Here is a 27,869-nt window from a genome sequence, read left to right on the forward strand (position 1 = left end):
TTTAAAAAAATTTAACCTTGATACCAAATTAAAACATATATATATATATATATATATAACATTATGTTTGGATAAAAAAAAAATTTAAATACCAAATGCAACAATCACTTACATTAAAATTTGTTTAAAATTATAATGTGGATTTATTTTTTGAAAAATATTTATATTAAAAAATAATTTATTTTACAATTGAAATATATAAAATTATTTTTAACAATTCATAATTATTAAAAATTTATATTTATATAATTTGATAAAAAATTAAAAAAATAATAAAAAAAAGAATTCTCCACGTAATATATATCTATATTGTTTTAGAATAAAAAAAAAGTTTAAGTGATGGGAAATGTTCTTATTTCAAGTTAAAACGTATCTTCAATTTCATTGAGAAATTAATTTATAGACTATCATTAAAAAGAATGATTGATAAAACTCAAACTCTTAAATTAATGAAAACGCTAATTGAATTCCACCTCTAGCAATAAGTGAATGAGATAACATTGCTTTGGATCTTTCACACTTCCATATCAATGGGTGTGCACCATTTTTAATTTTCAAATTTAATAAAAAAATCATACTAAATTAAAATTATGTTAAATTAATACTTAGTTCAATTTTAATTTTTAATGAAGAATTAGAACACAGTTATATCGAATGTGAACCAAACTAAGGAATCGGTTATATATATAACATATCCTATTCTCTATACAGGCAAATTGATTGTGATATCACTTGAATATAAAGTACAAATTGCCAAAATCTCATCTAGCTAGGTTATGATTGAAATAGTTTTAAAAAATTTATCCGAGTAATTGATAGTTAGAGTAGGTAATATGTGATAAATTTAAGTGGCATGATTTTTTTTAATAATTATTTAAAATTATATTCCTTTACAATCCTAATTCGAAAGATTTAAAATCGAAGAATTAAATAACAAAATGTACATTTATTTCTATAAAGTTCTCTTATATAAATTTTTTTTTTTAAACTTGATCTGTCATGAATTCAAAACAAGTAAGATATATGGTGAGACTCTGAATTTCACATATTTGTACTTTAAATTCATGATAAACTGACCAAATAAAAATTTGTCCTCTATAAATAGTTGTTCCAGTAATGATGAAGGCAAACTACAAAAGGCTAAATTTTTCCGACAACATATATATATAGCCGGCAAGAGACAAAGAGTAAAGAGCTGAAGATGTTGGATAGCAATACCAAGGATCGTATTCTCGCAGCAAGTTTGTTCAATTCTCTTCCTATTGATAAACAAGAAGACGAGATCGTAAATCTTTCCGTCTTACTTGGAGGAGTTTCAATCCAAAGGATACCTGGTGAAACAGATGAAAATAATAGAGTAAGATGTTTCGCCGAGCTTCTGGTCCAACTTCCTCCTAATTCAGATTACCCACCAGCATTTCTTTGGTCAAATAAACCCCCATGGATCCCAAGGTCCTCCAACATCTAGATGACAACTTCTGGTTTACTTAGAGAACTTGCTCAAGGTGGAGACCAGTCCAGAGTTCAAAATGATGCAAAAAAGTATTTTATGCTATTCGCAAAAATCATACCCAATTCACTTGATATTAACTTTTCTTTTGAAATTTTGGCTCCATTGTTACGTAGCAATGAAAATGTCATGACTTGATCCCACGGGCTGGACCAGCACTAGGACTTTAGTCAGCATAAGGCCCCCCAAAGTCTATAGTAATCCTCTCTGTTCTCTAGCCCAACCTTAAAGCCCATATCCAAGCCCATTTTTAAGAAATCAACCGGACAAAGTTCGGCCATATCTTGAATCATCTAACGGGGAGTTCTCAACTCACCCGACCTGTAATAACAACATATATAAATTTGGAGAGCTCAGCTCACCCTTACAATCCTCAATCAATCAATGAAGTCTAACGGGAGCTCAGCTCTCTCATCCATCATATATGTCCATCCCATTCAACTATATATACATAATATTAAGTTTACAACCTCAATTAATAATCTTTTATAAATTGAAAATTATATTCCCTTTCCACAAAGATATATTTCTATCCCAAATTATAGGCCATTTTATTTTTTAAGATAGTAATTTATTTATTAACTTCTTATTATACTCTTATTTAAAATGCATTTAAAAAAATAAAATTTGTTAATTATGATAATAATTTAATCGCATGAATTATTTAATTTTTAACATATCAATATAAGTGGGGTATATTGGAAAAAAAAAACTAAATAAAATTTATTACTTGAACTATATTAAGTATATTTTTTTAATCATTTACAAACAAAAGTATATGGATTTACAAACAAAAGTAAATCCTTTTGTATGGAACGAATGTGGTATTAAATTAATTAAAATTATTTTAAATTAAATTTATTTTATTATTTTGATTCCATTCTTATTTTTAATGAAGAACAAACCATGACAATATCAAAAATTTCATTACTTTCAAAATTTTTAAATGATAGAGATTATCAAAATTTGAACTTCTTACCTCTGATACTATGAGATATTATGCATTTAATACAAGTTTGATTTCATATGAGAATAAATTTTATGATCATTTAATCACATAAAATTAATTAAAGTGTTTATATAAATACATGAATTCAAATGTAAATAACAATGGTGAAGCTAACTATCACATTGTGAGGACCAAAATATAAAATTATATATATGTGTGCATGAGTGCACATACTTGTGTGAAAATATATTAATTATACGATAAATAAATCATGTTGAATTAATTATTTGAAATTTAAAAGTAGCGTAACTATCTATTAATTAAAAATATTATGAATTGTATAAAAGTAATGAATGAAAGTCAATTTTTATTTTTTTAGATATAATTCATTGAGTGACCATCTTATTAATAAAATCTATAAATTAATAAAGATTTATATAATTTAAATAAGAAAATAGTAGAGCTTATTGGACTTGATAGTTATTAAATTTATTTATATATATAAGTTTAAGCATATATTAATTACACCCTATAAGAAATATTTTGCATTACCAAATTATTAGTTTAATGATGTATTTATAACTTTGAAAATTCAACTTTGAATCTAAAAAGGAATAATAATTTCCATTCTTCCCAATAATGGCCAAAACTAAAAGTCCAAATGTAACACTCTCTCTCTCTCTCTATATATATATATATCCAAATGAAATCCACCGTTGTTTTCAAAATCAAGCACTAAGAGAATGCATTGTCGTATAACTACTCTTTTGCCATTGTCCTTGTCACGTCTCTCAGCCTAATCCTGATAAATACAGAGTCCAACCACAAAGAACCACCAGAAAACAAAAGGCTGGGTTAGAAATGGATAATGCCAAGTTTATTTCTGTTTTCTATTTAAAAGTGAACAAAAGGAGGAGATTCAGGAGCTGTAAGAGAGTGATGAATTACTAGGAAGAGTTTCAATCCATGAAAGGACCATTTTTTACATATTTAATATCAAATAATATTTGATTATTTTTATATTTATGATCATACTTAAATTTGCAAATGCAACAAACACTTGAATTAGAATTTATAAAAATTTATAATGGCAAATTATTTTCTGAAAAATATCATTATTAATAATAATTTAAATAAGTAATTCAATAATTTTTAAAATAAAATATATAAAATTTAATCTATAAGTAGTTTTAAGAATACATCATTATTAAAAGTTTATATTGTTTTATCATTTGATAAATTTAAAATAATAATAAAAATAATTTAAAATTTATCAGGACAATAAATGTTCTGATTCAATGGAGAAACAAGCCAAGAAAGTGCCCAAGTTGCTGAGGAAAACAGCGGGTAGGAGCTCTTGTTCCATATTTCAAGTGCCTCAAAGCCTTATGAAAATTCACTCAAAGGCCTTTCAACCACAAATTGTGTCCATCGGCCCCTACCACCATGGAAAAGTTGAACTCGAAATGATTCAAGAACACAAATTCCGATATCTTGAGTCTATTCTTGCTCGAGCAAGTGTTGGCTACGATGACTTCTACAATGCTATCGCAAATATGAAGGCGGCGATAAGGGAGTGCTATCCAGAGAGTACCAAAATAAAATATGGAGGCCGTGAGTTCATTGAAATGATGGTACTTGATGGATGCTTCATTATTGAGCTCTTCCGCAAGTTTCGAGGAGAACGTGATGATCACAATGATCCTATATTCAATGTGCCATGGATATTGCATTCTATCATGACGGATCTTCTCATGCTAGAGAATCTAGTTCCTTCGTCTGTTCTTCACACTTTGTTTGGATTGTCAATCTCGTCTTCAAGCAATGTTCCTGAAAAGAAAGATTGAATGAGAAAATTGACTTGTGTTTCTCCTTAAGATTACAAAGCTATATATACAGCTAGTGTATCAAATCAAATCCTAAAATTATGTTAATTATAATCAATAGAGATTACACCAAAACAACCCAATCAGCAAATTAAGGTAAATTTATACAAGATCAACAAAGTAAGGTAAGTCTTTAAAGTATACATTCGTTACTCCCCCTCAAGTTGGAGCATGCAGTTGTGAAATGCCCAACTTGACCAGTAACTAATGAAAATGGTCGCGCCCAAGCGCTTTGGTGAAGATGTTCGCCAACTGATGAGTGGATGAAATTGTTGTTGGAGTGATGACTTTGGTTTGAATGTGTTGACAGATAAAGTGGCAATCGATTTCAAGATGTTTCGTGCGTTCATGAAATATTGGATTGGCAGCAATGTGAATAGCAGCAGGATTGTTGCAAAACAAAGGGATCGATGAAATGTGTGAAACATGGAGATCTTGTAATAAGCTTTTAAGCCAGATAATTTCACTGGTGGTAGTAGCCATTGCTCGATATTCTGCCTCGGCCGAGGAGGTTTGCTTTTTCAAGCACCATGAGATAGGTGAGGAACCAAGAAAAATGATGCAACCAGTGGTAGATTTTCGAGTAGTAGAACACCCTGCCCAATCAGCATCATAATATGCTTGTAATTCTAGTGAACTATCGAAAGGGAGCAATATTCCTTGGCCAGGATTACCTTTCAAATATTGTAACACACGATATGCTGCATCTAAGTGTGGTTTCCTTGGAGCATGCATAAACTAACTAAGAATGTGTACTGCATAATTGATATCTGGACAAGTAATTGTGAGGTAGAGCAATTGACCAACAAGTCACCGATATTGTTCTAGATTGGCACAAATATATCCTATTTCAAGAGAAAGCTTATGTTGCTGCTCCATGGGAGAAGAAACGGGTTTGCAACCTGTGAGTCCACTTTCGGCCAAATGTCAAGAGTGTACTTGCGTTGACTCAAAGCAATTCGTTTTGAAGAACGAGCCACTTCAATGCCAAGAAAATACTTGAGTTTGCCTAGATCCTTTATATGAAACTTATCATCCAAATAGCATTTTAATTTTGCAATTCGATCTGAATCAGTGCCTGTGACTATGATGTCATCAACATAAAACAGTATAGCAACATAAGAGGATCCACGAGAAAAATAAATAAGGAATGATCAGCTATAGATTGTTGGAACCCAATAGCAAGTAAGGCAGTGGTGAACTTTTGATACCAATTTATGGATGCTTGTCATAGACCGTATAGAGACTTTCGCAAGCGATAAACACGATGCTCCCCCTGTTTGGTAAACCCTTGAGGTATTTTTATGTATACTTCCTCCTCCAAGACGCCATGTGAAAAGGCATTATTGACATCTAGTTGATGCAACTCCCATTGTTTGATCAAAGCAATGGCTAACAAGCACCGAACAGTGACTAGTTTTGCAACGGGAGCAAAAGTCTCATGAAAATCAACTCCCTCAATCTGAGTGTATCCTTTCGCAACCAAACATGCTTTATAGAGCTCAATGCTACCATCTGGCTGATATTTGATTTCATAGACCCACTTGGAATCTATTGCTCTCTTTCCTGGTGGCAATGATTGCAAGGTTCAAGTGCGATTAGCTTCTAAAGCAGAAATTTCTCTTGTCATAGCGTCCCTCCAATGTTGATGTTTGACTGCCTAATGATATGTTTTGCTCATCATTTGACAAGATGGCCGATAAGAAAGCAGCATGAGTGGGTGAAAACTTGAAATAAGAAATAAAGTGGGAGAGAGGATATACCGTCGAGTTGGCTGATGGAGTGAGAGAGGCCGTCTAGTCAGCCGAATGAGTGAGAGAGGGAGGCAAAGTATAATGATATCCTGATAGTAAATGAGAGACTTTTCTTTGCCTTTTACCCAATGGATTATGAGCGTTATCATTTGAATTTTCTAATATGTGAATAGCTGAAGATAGTATTGCTGTGGACATAGATGGCATATGAGAATCTGGTTCAGCATGTGAAATGGACATTGATTCACTTGGAGCAACATATTGAATATTAGTTGATTCAACTCCATCCAATGATTGGCAGGCCCTGGTTATGTCATCTGCATTGGATACACTGCCAATAGAATTATGTGGTTCCAACGCACTAAAAGGAGTATTAGCAACAATAGAAGAATTCATATTAATTGGAGAATCAATGGCTGTTGTTGAAATATGCGCAAATGGGTAATTTTCTTCTAAGAAATCAACATCTCTAGAGACATAAATCATCTTGTTCTCCAAGTCAAAGATTTTGTATCCCTTTTTGTCATATGGATATCCAACAAAGATACGTGGTCTGGCTCGAGGAGCAAATTTATCGTGCATTTGATCATTCACATGCGCATAACAAAGGCAACCGAAGCTCCTTAGGTGTGCATAAGTTGGCTTCTTTCCATGCAACATCTCATATGGCATTTTGTTCTGCAAAACACTTAATGGCATGCGATTGATCAAATATACAGCAGTTAGTACACACTCACCCCAAAACATCTTAGGTAGGCTTGCTTGAAACATCAGTGCACGTGCTACCTCCAAGAGATGTCTATGTTTGCATTCAACTACGCCATTTTGTTGTGGTGTATATGTGCAACTGGTCTGATGCTCCATTCCATTATCAAAATAAAATTTTAGCAAATCTCTATGAGTAAACTCCAAGCCATTATCTGTTCGCAAAATTTTAATTTTCGCATTGAATTGGGTTGCAACCCAATTGAAAAATTGTAGCAAATATCCATTGGTTTCTCATTTGTGCTTCATAAGAAACACCCATGTTGCTCGACTAAAATCATCCACTATCATCAAAAAATAATATGAACCAGAATGTGACCTTATTCTATTTGGTCCCCAGTCCCCAAATATCACAGTGAAGTAAATCAAAAGCATGCATCTTTTTATTCGTACTAATAGAAAAAGGTAATCTTGTTTGTTTTGCTTTGTCACAAGCTTCACAAACTGAATTGTCCTCACTATTAAAAAAAAACATGAAAATCTGGAACTAGAGATAATTTATTCATTGGTAGATGTCCCAAGCGACAATGCCATAAACTTGCAGTAGTGTGCCTCGCCACTAGTGCCTTCCCTCCTCTCAATGGCTCCAAGTAATAAAAACTATTTTGTTCTCTACCCACTCCAATCAGCTTTTTTGAGTGTAAGTCCTGTATGACAAAAAATTTGACTAGAAAGTTAATGAACAATTTAAATCTTTTGTCAATCTGCTGACATATAATAAATTGAAGCAAAAATTAGGCACTCCGAGTACTTGTTCAATAACCAATTCTTTATCAATAGCAACTTGTCCCAAGGCTTCTTCTATTACCATTTCTCCATTAGGAATTTGAATTGGAGGTATACTTGAGCCAGGAATCATATTTGACAAAGAGTCAATTTTATTTGTTATATGATGTGTGGCTCCGGTATTAATTATCCATGCGTCTTTTGTCTTACCAGAAAAGCTTGATGAAGTGGCCATGTTTACTGATGGTTTGTTGAGTGCTGCATTTTGCCCACTTAATAGAGCCGATAATTGTTGATGTTGTGCAGAAGTGAGCCCTGAAATTGGAGACTCACTCTCATCTATGACAGCGGTAAAAGCTGCTCTTGAGGGGATTGTCTTATTCATTATACTGTTGTCCCTTTGTTGCCGGATTTATCCATGATTTCCCAGCTTTCCTTGTCTATTATTTCACTTTCCAGGTGCTTTGTTTTGATTGACACTCATGACCAACTCTCTAGTATCTCCTGTATTTTCATTGTTCAAATCATCTCCTGCCATGGTTCAACAAGCTAAGATTTTACAACCTACTTTGATACTATGAAAAGAAAGATTAAATGAGAAAATTGACTTGTGTTTCTCCTTGAGATTACGAAGTTATATATACAGCTAGTGTATCAAATCAAATCCTAAAATTATGCTAATTACAATCAATTGAGATTATACCAAAACAACCGAATCAACAAATTAAGGTAAGTCTATACAAAATCAGCAAACTAAGATAAATCTTTAAAGTATACATTCATTAGTTCCCCCCCTTGACAAAACAAATCCTACGATTCTTTAATCATATAATAACGAGGACTGAAGCTGAAATCCAAGTTAAACACAAGAATCTGGATGGGGTACACTTACTAGATTTGTTTCGCTCCAGTTTTATCCTTTCATCCAAAGACAATAAAGATAGTTATTAAATTCATTTTTATACAAAATTCAGTGTATGATAATTACACCTATAAAAAATATTATTCATTATTAAATTATTAATTTAATGGTGTATTTATAACTTTGAAAATTTAACTTTGAATCTAAAAAGTAATAATAATTTGGGTGTATATAATATAAGTTCGAACTCATATGAGAATAAGTTTAATTATCATTAAATTAAATATTTATATTGAAATATGTACAAAATTAATTAAAGTGTATATATAAAGTATATGAATTTATATATAAAAATTCAATCTAATAATGAATATATATGAGCTCAAACTTTCTATAGATGTATCCTAATAATTTCCATGCTTCATAATGGCCAAAACTAAAAATTGAAATGTAACGAAATCAACCGTTGGTTTCAAAAATCAAGTAATGATAGAAAGCATCGTCATACGACTACTTTTTTGTAATTGCCCTTGTCACGTCTCTCAACCCAATCCTGATAAATACAGAGCCCAACCAAAAAGAACCAGCAGGAAATAAAAGGCTGGACTAAAAAAGGACAGTGCCAAGTTTGTTCTGTTCTCTGTTTGAAAATGAACAAAAGTAGTAGATTCAGAAGCTGTAAGAGAGTACTGAATTACTTGGAAGAGTTTCAATCCACGAATGGACTATTTTTTACGTTTTTAATATCAAGTAATGTATGATTATCAGTATATATTTGACCTAAAATTTTATTTAAATAAAAAAAATATTTATGATCATATTTAAAATTGCAAATCCAATTAACAAACACTTAATTTAGAATTTATTAAAAATTATAATGCCAAATTATTTTCTGAAAAATATCATTATTAATAATAATTTAAATAAGTAATTTAATATTTTTTTAAAAAATAAAATATATAAAATTCAATCTATAAGTAGTTTTAATGATACTTCATTATTAAAAGTTTATATTTTTTTATCATTTAGTAAATTTAAAATAATAATAAAAATAATAAAGTAAAAGAGCATTTTTCACGTGATATATCTATTATTGGCTAATTTTATAATACACTAAAAATATTAAATTTTAGTATTTTCTCATGTATAAAATTTTAACTTTTTATATTAATATAGGGTAAGACTCATAATTTTATTTTTTTTTTATTTTTGATTTGAAATTTGTGGACATTTCAAATGGTTATCCAATGTAACTATATTTTAATGGGACTTTTGTGGCCTATATTTTTATCTAAACTTGAAACATAACTATATAAAATTTATATATTTAATATATAAATTTTATTATATAATTTATATTTTAAATTTATGATAAATTAAATATAAATAAAAAAAATCATTCCTTAGAGATCTTTTCACACAGAACGTTATATTTTCCATTATTATTACTTATTAGAATTATTATTGAAAAAAATGTATATTTTTAAATAAATTTTAATTAAACTTTAATTAGAAAAATATTAATAAGATATAAAATGATATTTTTTTAAAAAAATTTAACCTTGATACCAAATTAAAACATATATATATATATATATATATATATAACATTATGTTTGGATAAAAAAAAAATTTAAATACCAAATGCAACAATCACTTACATTAAAATTTGTTTAAAATTATAATGTGGATTTATTTTTTGAAAAATATTTATATTAAAAAATAATTTATTTTACAATTGAAATATATAAAATTATTTTTAACAATTCATAATTATTAAAAATTTATATTTATATAATTTGATAAAAAATTAAAAAAATAATAAAAAAAAGAATTCTCCACGTAATATATATCTATATTGTTTTAGAATAAAAAAAAAGTTTAAGTGATGGGAAATGTTCTTATTTCAAGTTAAAACGTATCTTCAATTTCATTGAGAAATTAATTTATAAACTATCATTAAAAAGAATGATTGATAAAACTCGAACTCTTAAATTAATGAAAACGCTAATTGAATTCCACCTCTAGCAATAAGTGAATGAGATAACATTGCTTTGGATCTTTCACACTTCCATATCAATGGGTGTGCACCATTTTTAATTTTCAAATTTAATAAAAAAATCATACTAAATTAAAATTATGTTAAATTAATACTTAGTTCAATTTTAATTTTTAATGAAGAATTAGAACACAGTTATATCGAATGTGAACCAAACTAAGGAATCGGTTATATATATAACATATCCTATTCTCTATACAGGCAAATTGATTGTGATATCACTTGAATATAAAGTACAAATTGCCAAAATCTCATCTAGCTAGGTTATGATTGAAATAGTTTTAAAAAATTTATCCGAGTAATTGATAGTTAGAGTAGGTAATATGTGATAAATTTAAGTGGCATGATTTTTTTTAATAATTATTTAAAATTATATTCCTTTACAATCCTAATTCGAAAGATTTAAAATCGAAGAATTAAATAACAAAATGTACATTTATCTCTATAAAGTTCTCTTATATAAAATTTTTTTTTTTAAACTTGATCTATCATGAATTCAAAACAAGTAAGATATATGGTGAGACTCTGAATTTCACATATTTGTACTTTAAATTCATGATAAACTGAGTCTAAACTAAAATTTGTCCTCTATAAATAGTTGTTCCAGTAACGATGAACGCAAACTACAAAAGGCTGAATTTTTCCGACAACATATATATATAGCCGGCAAGAGACAAAGAGTAAAGAGCTGAAGATGTTGGATAGCAATACCAAGGATCGTATTATCGCAGCAAGTTTGTTCAGTTCTCTTCCTGTTGATAAACAAGAAGAGGAGATCAGAAATCTTTCCATCTTACTTGGAGGAGTTTCAATCCAAAGGATATTTGGTGAAACAGACGAAAAGTACAGAGTAAGATGTTTCGCCGAGCTTCTGGTCCAACTTCCTCCTGATTCTGAATACCCACCAGCGTTTGCTTGGTCAAATCAGCCCCCAGGGATCCCAATGTCCACCAACATCCCGATGACAACTTTTGATCTAGTTAGAGAAGCTCAAGGTGTAGACCAGTCTAGAGTTCATGATGATGCAAAGAGGTATTTTATGCTATTTGCCAAATCATACCCAATTCACTTGATATTAACTTTTCTTTTGAAATTTTGGCTCCATTGTTACGTAGCAATGAAAATGTCATGACTTGATCCCACGGGCTGGACCAGCACTAGGACTTTAGTCAGCATAAGGCCCCCCAAAGTCTATAGTAATCCTCTCTGTTCTCTAGCCCAACCTTAAAGCCCATATCCAAGCCCATTTTTAAGAAATCAACCGGACAAAGTTCGGCCATATCTTGAATCATCTAACGGGGAGTTCTCAACTCACCCGACCTGTAATAACAACATATATAAATTTGGAGAGCTCAGCTCACCCTTACAATCCTCAATCAATCAATGAAGTCTAACGGGAGCTCAGCTCTCTCATCAATCATATATGTCCATCCCATTCAACTATATATACATAATATTAAGTTTACAACCTCAATTAATAATCTTTTATAAATTGAAAATTATATTCCCTTTCCACAAAGATATATTTCTATCCCAAATTATAGGCCATTTTATTTTTTAAGATAGTAATTTATTTATTAACTTCTTATTATACTCTTATTTAAAATGCATTTAAAAAAATAAAATTTGTTAATTATGATAATAATTTAATCGCATGAATTATTTAATTTTTAACATATCAATATAAGTGGGGTATATTGGAAAAAAAAAACTAAATAAAATTTATTACTTGAACTATATTAAGTATATTTTTTTAATCATTTACAAACAAAAGTATATGGATTTACAAACAAAAGTAAATCCTTTTGTATGGAACGAATGTGGTATTAAATTAATTAAAATTATTTTAAATTAAATTTATTTTATTATTTTGATTCCATTCTTATTTTTAATGAAGAACAAACCATGACAATATCAAAAATTTCATTACTTTCAAAATTTTTAAATGATAGAGATTATCAAAATTTGAACTTCTTACCTCTGATACTATGAGATATTATGCATTTAATACAAGTTTGATTTCATATGAGAATAAATTTTATGATCATTTAATCATATAAAATTAATTAAAGTGTGTATAATAAATACATGAATTCAAATGTAAATAACAATGGTGAAGCTAACTATCACATTGTGAGGACCAAAATATAAAATTATATATATGTGTGTGTGAGTGCATATACTTGTGTGAAAATATATTAATTATACGATAAATAAATCATGTTGAATTAATTGTTTGAAATTTAAAAGTAACATAACTATCTATTAATTAAAAATATTATGAATTGTATAAAAGTAATGAATGAAAGTCAATTTTTATTTTCTTTAGATATAATTCATTGAGTGACCATCTTATTAATAAAATCTATAAATCAATAAAGATTTATATAATTTAAATAAAAAAATAGTAGAGCTTATTGGACTTGATAGTTATTAAATTTATTTTTATATATAAGGTTAAGCATATATTAATTACACCCTATAAGAAATATTTTGCATTACTAAATTATTAGTTTAATGATGTATTTATAACTTTGAAAATTCAACTTTGAATCTAAAAAGGAATAATAATTTCCATGCTTCCCAATAATGGTCAAAACTAAAAGTCCAAATGTAACACTCTCTCTCTCTCTCTCTATATATATATATATATATCCAAATGAAATCCACCGTTGTTTTCAAAATCAAGCACTAAGAGAATGCATTGTCGTATAACTACTCTTTTGCCATTGTCCTTGTCACGTCTCTCAGCCTAATCCTGATAAATACAGAGTCCAACCACAAAGAACCACCAGAAAACAAAAGGCTGGGTTAGAAATGGATAATGCCAAGTTTATTTCTGTTTTCTATTTAAAAGTGAACAAAAGGAGGAGATTCAGGAGCTGTAAGAGAGTGATGAATTACTAGGAAGAGTTTCAATCCATGAAAGGACCATTTTTTACATATTTAATATCAAATAATATTTGATTATTTTTATATTTATGATCATACTTAAATTTGCAAATGCAACAAACACTTGAATTAGAATTTATAAAAATTTATAATGGCAAATTATTTTCTGAAAAATATCATTATTAATAATAATTTAAATAAGTAATTCAATAATTTTTAAAATAAAATATATAAAATTTAATCTATAAGTAGTTTTAAGAATACATCATTATTAAAAGTTTATATTGTTTTATCATTTGATAAATTTAAAATAATAATAAAAATAATTTAAAATTTATCAGGACAATAAATGTTCTGATTCAATGGAGAAACAAGCCAAGAAAGTGCCCAAGTTGCTGAGGAAAACAGCGGGTAGGAGCTCTTGTTCCATATTTCAAGTGCCTCAAAGCCTTATGAAAATTCACTCAAAGGCCTTTCAACCACAAATTGTGTCCATCGGCCCCTACCACCATGGAAAAGTTGAACTCGAAATGATTCAAGAACACAAATTCCGATATCTTGAGTCTATTCTTGCTCGAGCAAGTGTTGGCTACGATGACTTCTACAATGCTATCGCAAATATGAAGGCGGCGATAAGGGAGTGCTATCCAGAGAGTACCAAAATAAAATATGGAGGCCGTGAGTTCATTGAAATGATGGTACTTGATGGATGCTTCATTATTGAGCTCTTCCGCAAGTTTCGAGGAGAACGTGATGATCACAATGGTCCTATATTCAATGTGCCATGGATATTGCATTCTATCATGACGGATCTTCTCATGCTAGAGAATCTAGTTCCTTCGTCTGTTCTTCACACTTTGTTTGGATTGTCAATCTCGTCTTCAAGCAATGTTCCTGAAAAGAAAGATTGAATGAGAAAATTGACTTGTGTTTCTCCTTAAGATTACAAAGCTATATATACAGCTAGTGTATCAAATCAAATCCTAAAATTATGTTAATTATAATCAATAGAGATTACACCAAAACAACCCAATCAGCAAATTAAGGTAAATTTATACAAGATCAACAAAGTAAGGTAAGTCTTTAAAGTATACATTCGTTACTCCCCCTCAAGTTGGAGCATGCAGTTGTGAAATGCCCAACTTGACCAGTAACTAATGAAAATGGTCGCGACCAAGCGCTTTGGTGAAGATGTTCGCCAACTGATGAGTGGATGAAATTGTTGTTGGAGTGATGACTTTGGTTTGAATGTGTTGACAGATAAAGTGGCAATCGATTTCAAGATGTTTCGTGCGTTCATGAAATATTGGATTGGCAGCAATGTGAATAGCAGCAGGATTGTTGCAAAACAAAGGGATCGATGAAATGTGTGAAACATGGAGATCTTGTAATAAGCTTTTAAGCCAGATAATTTCACTGGTGGTAGTAGCCATTGCTCGATATTCTGCCTCGGCCGAGGAGGTTTGCTTTTTCAAGCACCATGAGATAGGTGAGGAACCAAGAAAAATGATGCAACCAGTGGTAGATTTTCGAGTAGTAGAACACCCTGCCCAATCAGCATCATAATATGCTTGTAATTCTAGTGAACTATCGAAAGGGAGCAATATTCCTTGGCCAGGATTACCTTTCAAATATTGTAACACACGATATGCTGCATCTAAGTGTGGTTTCCTTGGAGCATGCATAAACTAACTAAGAATGTGTACTGCATAATTGATATCTGGACAAGTAATTGTGAGGTAGAGCAATTGACCAACAAGTCACCGATATTGTTCTAGATTGGCACAAATATATCCTATTTCAAGAGAAAGCTTATGTTGCTGCTCCATGGGAGAAGAAACGGGTTTGCAACCTGTGAGTCCACTTTCGGCCAAATGTCAAGAGTGTACTTGCGTTGACTCAAAGCAATTCGTTTTGAAGAACGAGCCACTTCAATGCCAAGAAAATACTTGAGTTTGCCTAGATCCTTTATATGAAACTTATCATCCAAATAGCATTTTAATTTTGCAATTCGATCTGAATCAGTGCCTGTGACTATGATGTCATCAACATAAAACAGTATAGCAACATAAGAGGATCCACGAGAAAAATAAATAAGGAATGATCAGCTATAGATTGTTGGAACCCAATAGCAAGTAAGGCAGTGGTGAACTTTTGATACCAATTTATGGATGCTTGTCATAGACCGTATAGAGACTTTCGCAAGCGATAAACACGATGCTCCCCCTGTTTGGTAAACCCTTGAGGTATTTTTATGTATACTTCCTCCTCCAAGACGCCATGTGAAAAGGCATTATTGACATCTAGTTGATGCAACTCCCATTGTTTGATCAAAGCAATGGCTAACAAGCACCGAACAGTGACTAGTTTTGCAACGGGAGCAAAAGTCTCATGAAAATCAACTCCCTCAATCTGAGTGTATCCTTTCGCAACCAAACATGCTTTATAGAGCTCAATGCTACCATCTGGCTGATATTTGATTTCATAGACCCACTTGGAATCTATTGCTCTCTTTCCTGGTGGCAATGATTGCAAGGTTCAAGTGCGATTAGCTTCTAAAGCAGAAATTTCTCTTGTCATAGCGTCCCTCCAATGTTGATGTTTGACTGCCTAATGATATGTTTTTGCTCATCATTTGACAAGATGGCCGATAAGAAAGCAGCATGAGTGGGTGAAAACTTGAAATAAGAAATAAAGTGGGAGAGAGGATATACCGTCGAGTTGGCTGATGGAGTGAGAGAGGCCGTCTAGTCAGCCGAATGAGTGAGAGAGGGAGGCAAAGTATAATGATATCCTGATAGTAAATGAGAGACTTTTCTTTGCCTTTTACCCAATGGATTATGAGCGTTATCATTTGAATTTTCTAATATGTGAATAGCTGAAGATAGTATTGCTGTGGACATAGATGGCATATGAGAATCTGATTCAGCATGTGAAATGGACATTGATTCACTTGGAGCAACATATTGAATATTAGTTGATTCAACTCCATCCAATGATTGGCAGGCCCTGGTTATGTCATCTGCATTGGATACACTGCCAATAGAATTATGTGGTTCCAACGCACTAAAAGGAGTATTAGCAACAATAGAAGAATTCATATTAATTGGAGAATCAATGGCTGTTGTTGAAAATATGCGCAAATGGGTAATTTTCTTCTAAGAAATCAACATCTCTAGAGACATAAATCATCTTGTTCTCCAAGTCAAAGATTTTGTATCCCTTTTTGTCATATGGATATCCAACAAAGATACCTGTTCTGGCCCGAGGAGCAAATTTATCATGCATTTGATCATTCACATGCGCATAACAAAGGCAACCGAAGCTCCTTAGGTGTGCATAAGTTGGCTTCTTTCCATGCAACATCTCATATGGCATTTTGTTCTGCAAAACACTTAATGGCTCGAACTTTCTATAGACACATCCTGATAATTTCCATGCTTCATAATGGCCAAAACTAAAAGTTGAAATGTAACGAAATCAACGTTTGTTTCAAAAATCAAGTAATGATAGAAAGGATCGTCATACGACTACTCTTTTGTAATGGCCCTTGTCACGTCTCTCAACCCAATCCTGATAAATACAGAGCCCAACCAAAAAGAACCAGCAGGGAAGTTTATATTTTTAAAAATAAAATATATAAAATTCAATCTATAAGTAATTTTAATGATACTTCATTATTAAAAGTTTATATTTTTTTATCATTTGGAAAATTTAAAATAATAATAAAAATAATAAAATAAAAGAGCATTTTTCACGTGGTATATCTATTATTGGCTAATTTTATAATACACTAAAAATATTAAATTTTAGTGTTTTCGCATGTATAAAATTTTAACTTTTTATATTAATATTGGGTAAGACTCATAATTTTATTTTTTTTTTATTTTTGATTTGAAATTTGTGGACATTGTTGCTCCACCTCTGCCCTCCGACAATAAATGATGTTCGGTACACGACGTAAACTAAAATGGTTATCCAATGTAACTATATTTTAATGGGACTTTTGTGGCTCATATTTTTGTCTAAATTTGAGACATGATTATATAAAATTTATATATTTAATATATAAATTTTATTATATAATTTATATTTTAAATTTATAATAAATTGAATTTAGATAAAAAGAATTATTTTTCAAATATTTTTTCACACAGAACGTTATATTTGTCATTGTTATTACTTATTAGAATTATTATTGAAAAAAAAAGTATATTTTTAAATAAATTTTAATTAAAATTTAATTAAAAAAATATTAATAAGATATAAAATAATATATTTTTTTTAAATTTAACCTTGATACCAAATTAAAACATATATATAACATTATGTTCGGATAAAAAAAAAATTTTAAATACCAAATGCAACAATCGCTTATATTAAAATTTGTTTAAAATTATAATGTGGATTTATTTTTTGAAAAATATTTATATTAAAAAATAATTTATTTTACAATTGAAATATATAAAATTATTTTTAACAATTCATAATTATTAAAAATTTATATTTATATAATTTGATAAAAAATTAAAAAAATAATAAAAAAAAAAGAATTCTCCACGTAATATATATCTATATTATTTTAGAATAAATAAAAAGTTTAAGTGATGGGAAATGTTCTTATTTCAAGTTAAAACATATCTTCAATCTCATTGAGAAATTAATTTATAGACTATCATTGAGAAGAATAATTGATAAAACTCGAACTCTTAAATTAATGAAAACGTTAATTGAATTCCACCTTTAGCAATAAGTGAATGAGATAACATTGCTTTGGATCTTTCACACTTCCATATCAATGGGTGTGCACCATTTTTAATTTTCAAATTTAATAAAAAAATCATACTAAATTAAAATTATGTTAAATTAATACTTAGTTCAATTTTAATTTTTAATGAAGAATCAAAACACAGTTATATCGAATGTGAACCAAACTAAGGAATCGGTTATATATATAACTTATCCTATTCTCTATACAGGCAAATTGATTGTGATATCACTTGAATCTAAAGTACAAATTGCCAAAATCTCATCTATCTAGGTTATGATTGAAATAGTTTTAAAAAATTTATCTGAGTAATTGATAGATAGAATAGGTAATATGTGATAAATTTAAGTGGCATGATTTTTTTTAATAATTATTTAAAATTATATTCCTTTACAATCCTAATTCGAAAGATTTAAAATTGAAGAATTAAATAACAAAATGTACATTTATCTCTATAAATTTCTCTTATATAAAATTTTTTTTCCTAAACTTGATCTATCATGAATTCAAGACGAGTAAGATATATAGTGAGACTCTGAATTTCACATATTTATACTTTAAATTCATGATAAACTGACCAAATAAAAATTTGTCCTCTATAGATAGTTGTTCCAGTAATGATGAAGGCAAACTACAGAAGGCTGAATTTTTCTGACAACATATATACATAGCCGGCAAGAGACAAAGAGTAAAGAGCTGAAGATGTTGGATAGCAATACCAAGGATCGTATTCTCGCAGCAAGTTTGTTCAATTCTCTTCCTATTGATAAACAAGAAGACGAGATCATAAATCTTTCCATCTTGCTTGGAGGAGTTTCAATCCAAAGGATACCTGGTGAAACAGATGAAAAGAATAGAGTAAGATGTTTCGCCGAGCTTCTGGTCCAACTTCCTCCTAATTCAGAATACCCACCAGCATTTCTTTGGTCAACTAAACCCCCATGGATCCCAAGGTCCTCCAACATCTAGATGACAACTTCTGGCTTACTTAGAGAACTTGCTCAAGGTGGAGACCAGTCCAGAGTTCATAATGATGCAAAAAAGTATTTTTTGCTATTCGCAAAAATCATACCCAATTGACTTGATATTAACTTTTCTTTTGAAATTTTGGCTCCACCATTGTCACGTAGCAATGAAAATGTCATGACTTGATCCCACGGGCCGGACTAGCACTAGGACTTGGATCAGCATAAGGCCCCCCAAAGTCCATAGTAAGCCTCACTATTCTCTAGCCCAACCTTAAAGCCCATATCCAAGCCCATTATCAAGAAATCAACCGGACAAAGTTCGGCCATATCCTGAATCATCTAACGGGGAGTTCTCAACTCACCTGACCTGTAATAATAAAATATACAAATTTGGAGAGCTCAGCTCACCCTTACAATCCTCAATCAATCAATGAAGTCTAATGGGAGCTCAGCTCCCTCATCCATCATATATATATGTCCATCCCATTCAACTATATATACATAATATTAAGTTTACAACCTCAATTAATAATCTTTTATAACCCAAAATCAATAAAATATTTTTAGCACATGCGGAATTCTAGAGTTTAAATCAATAACATAATATAAATATAAATACAGTGACTAGTAGACCTCCGAGGAAGAAAGCATGTAAGTCATAAAGAAAAGCCCTCCTGTAGCCTGAAAAAAAATGATGAACAAGAGTTAGCGTTCGACTCATAGAGTAAGATATTGATTTTATATACAATTTCTATAACTATCTAAGTCTAGTGTATCCCTAAGAATGAAATGTAAAATCTTCACACAATTTAAACAAGTCAAGTCATAATCACACCAAAGGCAATCTGGAGCACTCACACACCCGTGTGTCAAATCCATACTCACATATATATATGTATAGGAATTGATCCCCTATACAGCTCTTAGTTCCAACCTTTGCTAGCGAGATCAATTCAAAGCTGGACTTTCTCTTAATATCCAAATAAGAGGGCCAACGAGATCAACTCAAGTCGTGCCTACTCTGACTTATCCATAATAAGGATCGGGTCTCAGCGAGTAAAGCTCCAGCTGCGTCTACCCGTCCTACCCATCTCCATATACATACCACATGCACATCAACTCACACACGCGGCTCAACTCACACACGCGGCTCCATATCGCTATAAAGCAACAACCACAACAATGTCATCAAATACAAATGCAATACAAGGCATGCCTAGCAAATAACTATGTATATATATCTACAAGTGATGCATGAATATGCCTTGAATGCATAATAATATTGAAATTATAAGTAAAATCAATATCTACTCATAGTACTTCACAAGTCACTACGACGGCTGGGCGAAGGAGGAAGGTAGGCCCGACTCACCTAAACAATTATATTACAAACTGATCAATATTTACTTAAAATAAAATTTTAAAAGAGTCAAAGACAGCCTAGATTTTGCAAAAAATTTAGCTTTAGGATTTACCTAACCTGCACAAGGGCTCAAATAACACTTTTGACTCATACACCTCAATCTATATCCCATCAACATCATATGGCCCCTCCTGAACCCTCCAAAATAGGTAATACTCACCAAATTAAAAAAAAATTATGTTTTAATCCCTAAAACTAACATTTTATAAAAATCATTCAAACGAGCACTAAATTTCTAAAATTTTGTCCCGTGGCTCTTAACAATATTATAAAGCTAATGCAAAAGGAATTATAATTTTCTAGCTACCAACAAATATTTTATGGATTTTTATTCTAAATCTGGCACTAGGTAAATGAAGAAATATAAAGTTCGAGTTTACTTACGTCAATTATGATGCCTGGAATGTGTCTGGGGAGTCTGCAAATGGTAGGGAGGACCACAATTCCAATCCAATTCTAAAATGGCTCCGGCAGTCTGTCTGTCCAATCCGAAATTATAGATCTGGGCGCTGGTCAAATTTTCACAAAACAAAGGTATCTACGCAAAGCCCATACTACCAGGGGTTAGAATATAATTTTTACAAAAATAAATAAGCTCATTTAGAACCCGAAAAACTATTGTGAAGTCCATGGAATCCACCAGATATTTTGTATCAGAAAATTTTAAAATTTATATTACTACGAAGCTCTCATCTAGTGAAGCATGCCGGTGCTCTCAGAATTTTTGTAGGGTTCCTAGTTTGGGAGAAATTTAGCCCAAAAGTCAAAATGAGCTAAAACTTTTTGGGCTAAAACTGGACAATTCGCTAGATGAAAATTTGTGATCTTGGTATCTACAGAAAGTTCTCGAGGAGTAGAAGGTGTTTGGGACAAGACCTGGTCCGATTGGTGGTCAAATCGACCGGATTTGACCTTGAAATTTGAAAAGTCTCGCGTGCGAAAGGGAGGACTTTGGCGCGATTTTTCGGCCACCTGGGATATCGGCTGGTGGCCGAGAGACTTAGGGGAGGTGCGGTGGTGACTGGGGAAGGGAGGGCGGTAGCTGGCAGGCGAGGGGAGGAAAGAGGAGAGAGAAAATGAGAGGAGAAGGAGGCCAGTCGGGTGACGCGCAGGAGAGGAGATAAAGAAGAAAAAGGGGATCGGTCCGATCCGATCATGTTTGATTAAGTTAATTTGATTTAGGATACCCAAAATTAAGTTTTTACTCTACCCTGAAACTCAAAACGAGACTCGAAAAATTTGAAAAATTTTCAAAAAACTCAGAAAAATTTATAGAGTTCAAATATATTTTTAAATTTGTCACGTGATCTTTAAATTAATTTTTAAAAATTAATAAAATTTATTATTTTAAGAAAATCAAATCCAATTTTTAAAATTTAAAAAATTTCAAATAAATTCTCAAAATATTTAACATAATAAAATATTAATATTTGCATATAAAATAATTATATTGAAAATTCGGGGTATTACAGAAAATCGAAAGACCAGAAACTTTGGGCGGAGTAGCCAATCTGGAGCCCCTCCAATCATGTAAGGAGTTATTTGGCACGAGGTTAACACAAGGGGGTAATTATTACTCTTGTAATTTTTAATCCTCATTAATGTTGTTTAGATACTTAAAAGAAAATAAATTAACTTTTTATCTCATTAATATTTATACCTTTTTGAAAAATTAAATGTTAACTTTAGGAGGCTTGATACTAGTCCGCAAGTGCACGGAATCGTACAGGTAATAAAGAGTGAGTAAAATATCGTTCCCACGAGGATTGTTTTTACTTACCAAAATTTATGTTAATTTTAATAATATCTAGACAATCGAATTGGATTAAATTTAAGAAATTAAAATTGAACTAAGAATGAAATTAACTAATATTGGAATTTAACTAATAAAAGCAATGAAGTATTTGTGTTTAAATTCAAATAAAAATAGCTAGGAATATTGATTTCACTTGACCAAATAATTAATCTCAATCAATTTGGTCTAATAATTAATTTTAACTATTATTGAAAGGATAAATAATTAAAAGCATTTAATAACCCCTTCTGGGCATCATCAAACTTTCTAATTAAAGAATTAACCCCTATTATTTCTATAGAGAATTATTCAATTGATTAGAGCATAAAAAAAAGAGACTATTTCAATAAAACCTCATAAATCCAATCTTAGTCTTCACTCTTAATTGAAATCTATGATAGTTATTATCAAATCAAACTCATAATCATATTTTTCAACCATAGATTATAAATGTAATATAATTCAAGTATTTGATCATGATACTCAAAAGCATTAAACTAAAAAATAAGAACTATTAGCAAAATAGAGTAAATTTGGTCAAAATCTAGAAATTAAATCAAGTCAAGCTACATCAAATCCCTAGCTAAGAAATTAACCACTCATAATGTCAAGTATTAACTCAAAATCAATAAAAATAAATCCAAACATCAAATTAACAAATGAGTTTCAAATAAAAGAAAATAAAGGGAAAGAATAAAAAGAATAAACTCTAAGTATGCTTGATGGAGAACCCTTGCTCTAGCATCCAAATGCTCCAAGAAAATCCTCTTCAAATTCTTGTTGTTTCTACACAATGAAGTTTTTTAGAGTGTTTGGGTGCCAAGAGACCTCCAAAACCGTCTCTTCCTCTCCTCTTCTTTAAAATCTCTAATTCACTCTAATTTTGACTCTTCTTCTTCACTTGGTGAGGTGTCACAATTCTATAGGGTGAAAAATACTCTCAAAAGATCATCTCATGGCCAGCCATGCGTGTAGAAAGCAATCCCATGGTTGGCCATACGCCCTTCTTCCATCTCACAAGAGGCCATACTTGTTTCTTCAATCCCACAGCTAATCATGTGAATCTCATAGTTGGGGGTGAGATTTTCTGTTCAATTTTAGACTTCTCTCCAATTCTTCATTCTTCATTATAATTTTTCCCTAAAAATAACAAACATCAATTAAAATGAAAGAAATTAACTTTTAACTAAATAAAACTATAAAATTATAATTAAGATTAATTAAAAGAGTAAATAATTACACGGATTAATACAATTAACTCTATAAAAATACTATATATCAAGACCTAAGTTAATAATTACCCTCATTAAATATTAAAAATTACAAGAGTAACATTTAACTCTTGATTTTTTAACCTTCTACCAAACACACCCTAAGGATGAACATTAAAGTCCCTTGTTTCTTTCTTATATTAAGCACACATGTTATCTAAAGTGATTTTTTTTTATTTCCTTTCTAGTTTTTCAAGTTTTAAATAGTTTTCTAGTTTTGCAAGTTTTAAATAGTTTTCTAGTTTTGCAAGTTTTAAATAGTTTTCCAGTTGGCATATTAATTTCAGGATTTTTTTTTTAAATCTAGTCTATCATAGGTGTAAAACATAAGATGTATAGTAGAATCAACTTGTTAAATACATCTAATCATGACAAATATGCAGTTACAACTATATAATATACTTATAATATTCCATTTAGTTATACTATGATAAAGGCAAATTGCAAAATAAAAATATTACTATAATAAAATTTTAAAATGAAATTTATTTTATTATTATTATTATTATTATTTAGCAAAATAAAATAAAAAATACAAAAGAGTTTTGTCCACGTAATTTCTCCATAATTAATTGGTTTAGAACTGAACATTATATTGTTGCCCCACCCCCACTAACAAATGGCCTTAGCTAATAAATGATGCAAGTAAAAATAATTGTCCGTTGAATAGTCTGATTTAAATTTAGAATTTATATCTAAAGTTATTTATTTATTTATAAATATATAAAAAAAACTTTATTTTAAATTTTTATTAAGATAATATATATATATATATATATATATATATATATATATATATATATATATATATATATATATATATATATATATATATATATATATATATATATATATGATAGTACTAAATTTGCGAATGCAACAACCATTTATATTAGAATTTGTTTGAAATTATAGTGGCAAATTATTTTTTAATTTAAAAATTATTTGTTTAAAATTTTTAAATTTAACTTAAAATTAATTTTAATAATATATAGTTAATGAAAAATTATATTTTATTTATTTCATTTGGTGAAAAAAAAAAAAATGATGTCCACATAGTATATCCATCATTGATTGGCTTAGAATTGGACACAACTGGCTTAGAAGTGCACAAAAATTGAAATACATTATTGCTCACCCTCCCAACCCACACCATTAAAATAAAAATCCAAAACTCTTCAAATCAAACAAACCGTATATCAAAATTTGGACTTCTTATATAATGAGATTTCCTTTGCTGAATTATTAGTTTAACTTTGAAAATTCAACTTTCATTCTACAAAGCAATAATTGGCCCAAATTGAAAGAAAAAATGTAGCTAATATCCATATGAAATCAAACAGAGCCCAACCACAAAGAACCAGCAAGAAACAAGAAGGCTGAAATAATGGACAATACCAAGGATCGTATTCGTGCCGCAAGTTTGTTCCGTGCTCTTCTTGAAGATGAACAAAAGGAGGAGATTCAGAAGCTGAAAGACAGTAATGAGTTACTTGAAAGAGTTTCAATTGATGAATCAGATTTGCATATTGATTCAAATTATAGAGCTAGAATTTTCGCCGAGCTGCTCTCCCAACTTTCTCCTGATTCTGAATACCCATCGGTGTTGCTTCTCAAGTTTTTGCATCGATATGAGGAGGTCATACCTGACGATGGACATAGGTACATGCTAAATTAAACCCATTTCCTAGAAACAATATATTCTTTACTACTTTTCATTCATATTTAAAATGGAATTTCCTTGTATTGTATATTTTTTTCACCAAAATTTGTGGCTCTGCTTCTGCTTCGCAGAAACCAAAACCCAGAGATCGGAGCCTCTGAACAAGTACCTCCCCCAGAGATTGAAGAATTGTACGCTTCAACTCCAAGGAAACCGTAAGTTTTAAATAGCTTTTCAACCCCATAATTATTGTCAAATTGAACTGAACATTCATTAATCATCGGCTTAATTGCTTTTAACTATCAATAATTACAACCAATATGGGATATTAGTAGAGTCTCCAGGACTACCAGGGTTCGAACTTAAGTATCAACTTTTAACAATTGAAATCAAGTTTGATGTTTTTGAAAATTTGGTTCAATTAAAAATAATTATTTAATTTATTATCTAGGCGTAGATCACCAATCGTAGGAGCATCTCTGTGGCAAGAATCTGAGCCCTCAGAATCAGACAGTGAGACAGCAGTTGAGACAGTGCCTCGGTTTGGAGGCATTGGGACCAAAAGGGAAGTCAATGAACTCATACGAAATCCGCGTTGGACGGAGCTTCACCAAAAACAAAAGGCTGGAGCTTGTGAACTTGTGATTATCGTTCCAGAGGATGAACATAAGGAATGGTTAAAATCCGTGGAAGAGAGTATCAATGAACAAGTCCCCAAGTTGCTGAACAAAACAGCTGGTAAGGCCTCCTGTTCCATCTTTCGAGTGCCTCAAAGCCTGGTGAAAATTCACCCCGAGGCCTTTAAACCTCAGATAGTCTCCATTGGACCATACCACTATGGAGCAAAACAGCTAGAGATGATTCAACAACATAAACGACGATTTCTTGGTGCTGTTCTTGATCGAACTCAAGAATTCGGTGTTGGACTGGATGAATTTTACAAGGTCATAGCAATCGACGAGAAGAAGATAAGGGAATGTTATTCAGAGTCTACTGATGGATTTGATAGCCGCCAACTGATTGAAATGATGATACTTGATGGTATTTTCATTATTGAGCTCCTCTGCATAGTTGGAAAGTTAGTTCAAGAGGATCCTGATGACCCTATATTCAAGTCGCAGTGGATATACTATTCCATTTCCAGGGATCTTCTCAGGCTAGAGAACCAAATCCCTTTCTTTGTTCTTCGAAATTTGTTTGAGCGGTCAATTTCAGCTGATTCAAGAAAAGGTCTCTCTTTGACAGAACTCATCTTAAAATTCTTTCATCATTCAATGCCGGAACATTATCGTAAAGTCCGAGATAGGTTTAAGAATAACCACGATTGGAAACATCTATTAGACTTTCTTCGCTCTACTTTTATCCCTTCATCCCAAGAGAAAGCGTCTAACAATGATGATCTTAGATTGATCCAACCTGTCGAGAAGCTCCGTGCATCTGGGATCAAGTTCAAGCAAAGCAGTAGGACTGCTACTGAGAGCTTCTTGGACATTAAATTTAAACCTCATGGAGTTCTTGAAATCCCGTGTTTGATAACAGATGATTTTATCGGCTCATTCTTGCTCAATTGTGTAGCATTTGAACAATGCTTCAAAGATCACTCAAGCCACTTTACGTCATATGTTATTTTCATGGGCTGCCTCGTCAATACCACTTTTGATGCAGGATACTTGCGGGAACATGGAATTATTGAGAATTATTTTGGAACTGATAAAGAAGTTGTTAAATACTTCAATGAGGTAAGCAAGGATATTCTTTTCAATATCAAAGGGAGTTATCTAGCAAAGGTGTTTGAAGAAGTTAATAAGTATTACAAGAACACCTGGCATGTTAGATGGGCAGAATTCAAGTATACTTATTTTGATAGTCCATGGGCATTTATGTCTGCTTTAGCTGCTCTCATACTCCTCATTCTCACCATGTTTCAGTCTTTCTTTGCTGCCTATGGGTACTTCAATCCTCGTCAGGGAAGCAATTAAATGGTTTCAGCAATTTGTGCAATGCGTGGTTGGCGGTTCTGCTAGCTGTTACATATGCAAAAGAATAAATTCCCCATTTCACAACGAGTTCCGGGCAAATGCTGCTTCTGGGATTCCATGTTGAGATGTGATTCAAAGGTTGACCAAGTTTTGGGGTCATGGGTTGTTAGTAGTTTCCGAGAATTGTGAGTTTGTTTTGGTCAAATGCATAGTGGATTCTGTTGCTAATAAAACTCTGATAGTGTAGTGGACCTCCGAAAATTTTGTTTTTTTAGTTTCCATGTAAGCCTATATATAGGCACATCACAATTGTTTTTTTGGGTACTCTCTGATATAAGCAATAAAGCATCTGCAAACTTTATTTCTATTTTCTTTGTGTTGTCTCTTTATCATTTTTTCCTCAACAAATTTGGTATCAGAGCCTGCTTTGGTCCTTTGGGCAATTTAGTGAAACGTGAGGCTTTGGTCCTTTGGGCAATTGAGTGAAACGTGAGGCTTGGGTCCATTGGGTATTGAGTGAAACACTTTTGGGTGCTTGAGGGAAACACGAGAGTGAGTATTATTTTGTTTTTGAAGAAAGCTGTTCAAGAATGGCAGCA

At 31.1% G+C, this 27,869-nt stretch overlaps 3 protein-coding genes across 3 annotated transcripts; all 3 read left to right on the plus strand.

The window, feature by feature from the left end:
* The first annotated feature begins 3,757 nt into the window (after nt 1-3,757).
* On the plus strand, nt 3,758-4,306 carry LOC131180929 (UPF0481 protein At3g47200-like). The gene has a single exon (XM_058149239.1). The coding sequence runs from the start codon at nt 3,758-3,760 to the stop codon at nt 4,304-4,306; it is 549 nt and encodes a 182-aa protein (XP_058005222.1).
* Nucleotides 4,307-13,765: 9,459 nt separating this feature from the next.
* On the plus strand, nt 13,766-14,314 carry LOC110649305 (UPF0481 protein At3g47200-like). Its single transcript, XM_021803824.2, has one exon. It carries the CDS (start codon nt 13,766-13,768, stop codon nt 14,312-14,314), a length of 549 nt encoding a protein of 182 aa, XP_021659516.2.
* A 10,504-nt stretch (nt 14,315-24,818) lies between these two features.
* On the plus strand, nt 24,819-27,637 carry LOC110642056 (UPF0481 protein At3g47200). Its single transcript, XM_058148147.1, has 3 exons — nt 24,819-25,290; nt 25,423-25,506; nt 25,743-27,637. The coding sequence occupies exons 1-3, from the start codon at nt 25,016-25,018 to the stop codon at nt 27,268-27,270; spliced, it is 1,887 nt and encodes a 628-aa protein (XP_058004130.1). The 5' UTR covers nt 24,819-25,015; the 3' UTR covers nt 27,271-27,637.
* Nucleotides 27,638-27,869: the final 232 nt, after the last annotated feature.

The sequence above is a fragment of the Hevea brasiliensis genome, chromosome 6 (genome assembly GCF_030052815.1).
Source record: "Hevea brasiliensis isolate MT/VB/25A 57/8 chromosome 6, ASM3005281v1, whole genome shotgun sequence".
NCBI classification, from domain to species: domain Eukaryota; kingdom Viridiplantae; phylum Streptophyta; class Magnoliopsida; order Malpighiales; family Euphorbiaceae; genus Hevea; species Hevea brasiliensis.

What these genes read in the sequence shown, in the direction of transcription:
- LOC110649305 (XM_021803824.2), top strand. Translation starts at nt 13,766, where the DNA reads ATGGAGAAACAAGCCAAGAAAGTGCCCAAGTTGCTGAGGAAAACAGCG.
- LOC110642056 (XM_058148147.1), top strand. Translation starts at nt 25,016, where the DNA reads ATGGACAATACCAAGGATCGTATTCGTGCCGCAAGTTTGTTCCGTGCT. An exon ending in ATACCTGACGATGGACATAG is followed by an intron (nt 25,291 to 25,422) that starts GTACATGCTAAA and finishes TCTGCTTCGCAG; the next exon opens with AAACCAAAACCCAGAGATCG. An exon ending in GCTTCAACTCCAAGGAAACC is followed by an intron (nt 25,507 to 25,742) that starts GTAAGTTTTAAA and finishes TTTATTATCTAG; the next exon opens with GCGTAGATCACCAATCGTAG.
- LOC131180929 (XM_058149239.1), top strand. Translation starts at nt 3,758, where the DNA reads ATGGAGAAACAAGCCAAGAAAGTGCCCAAGTTGCTGAGGAAAACAGCG.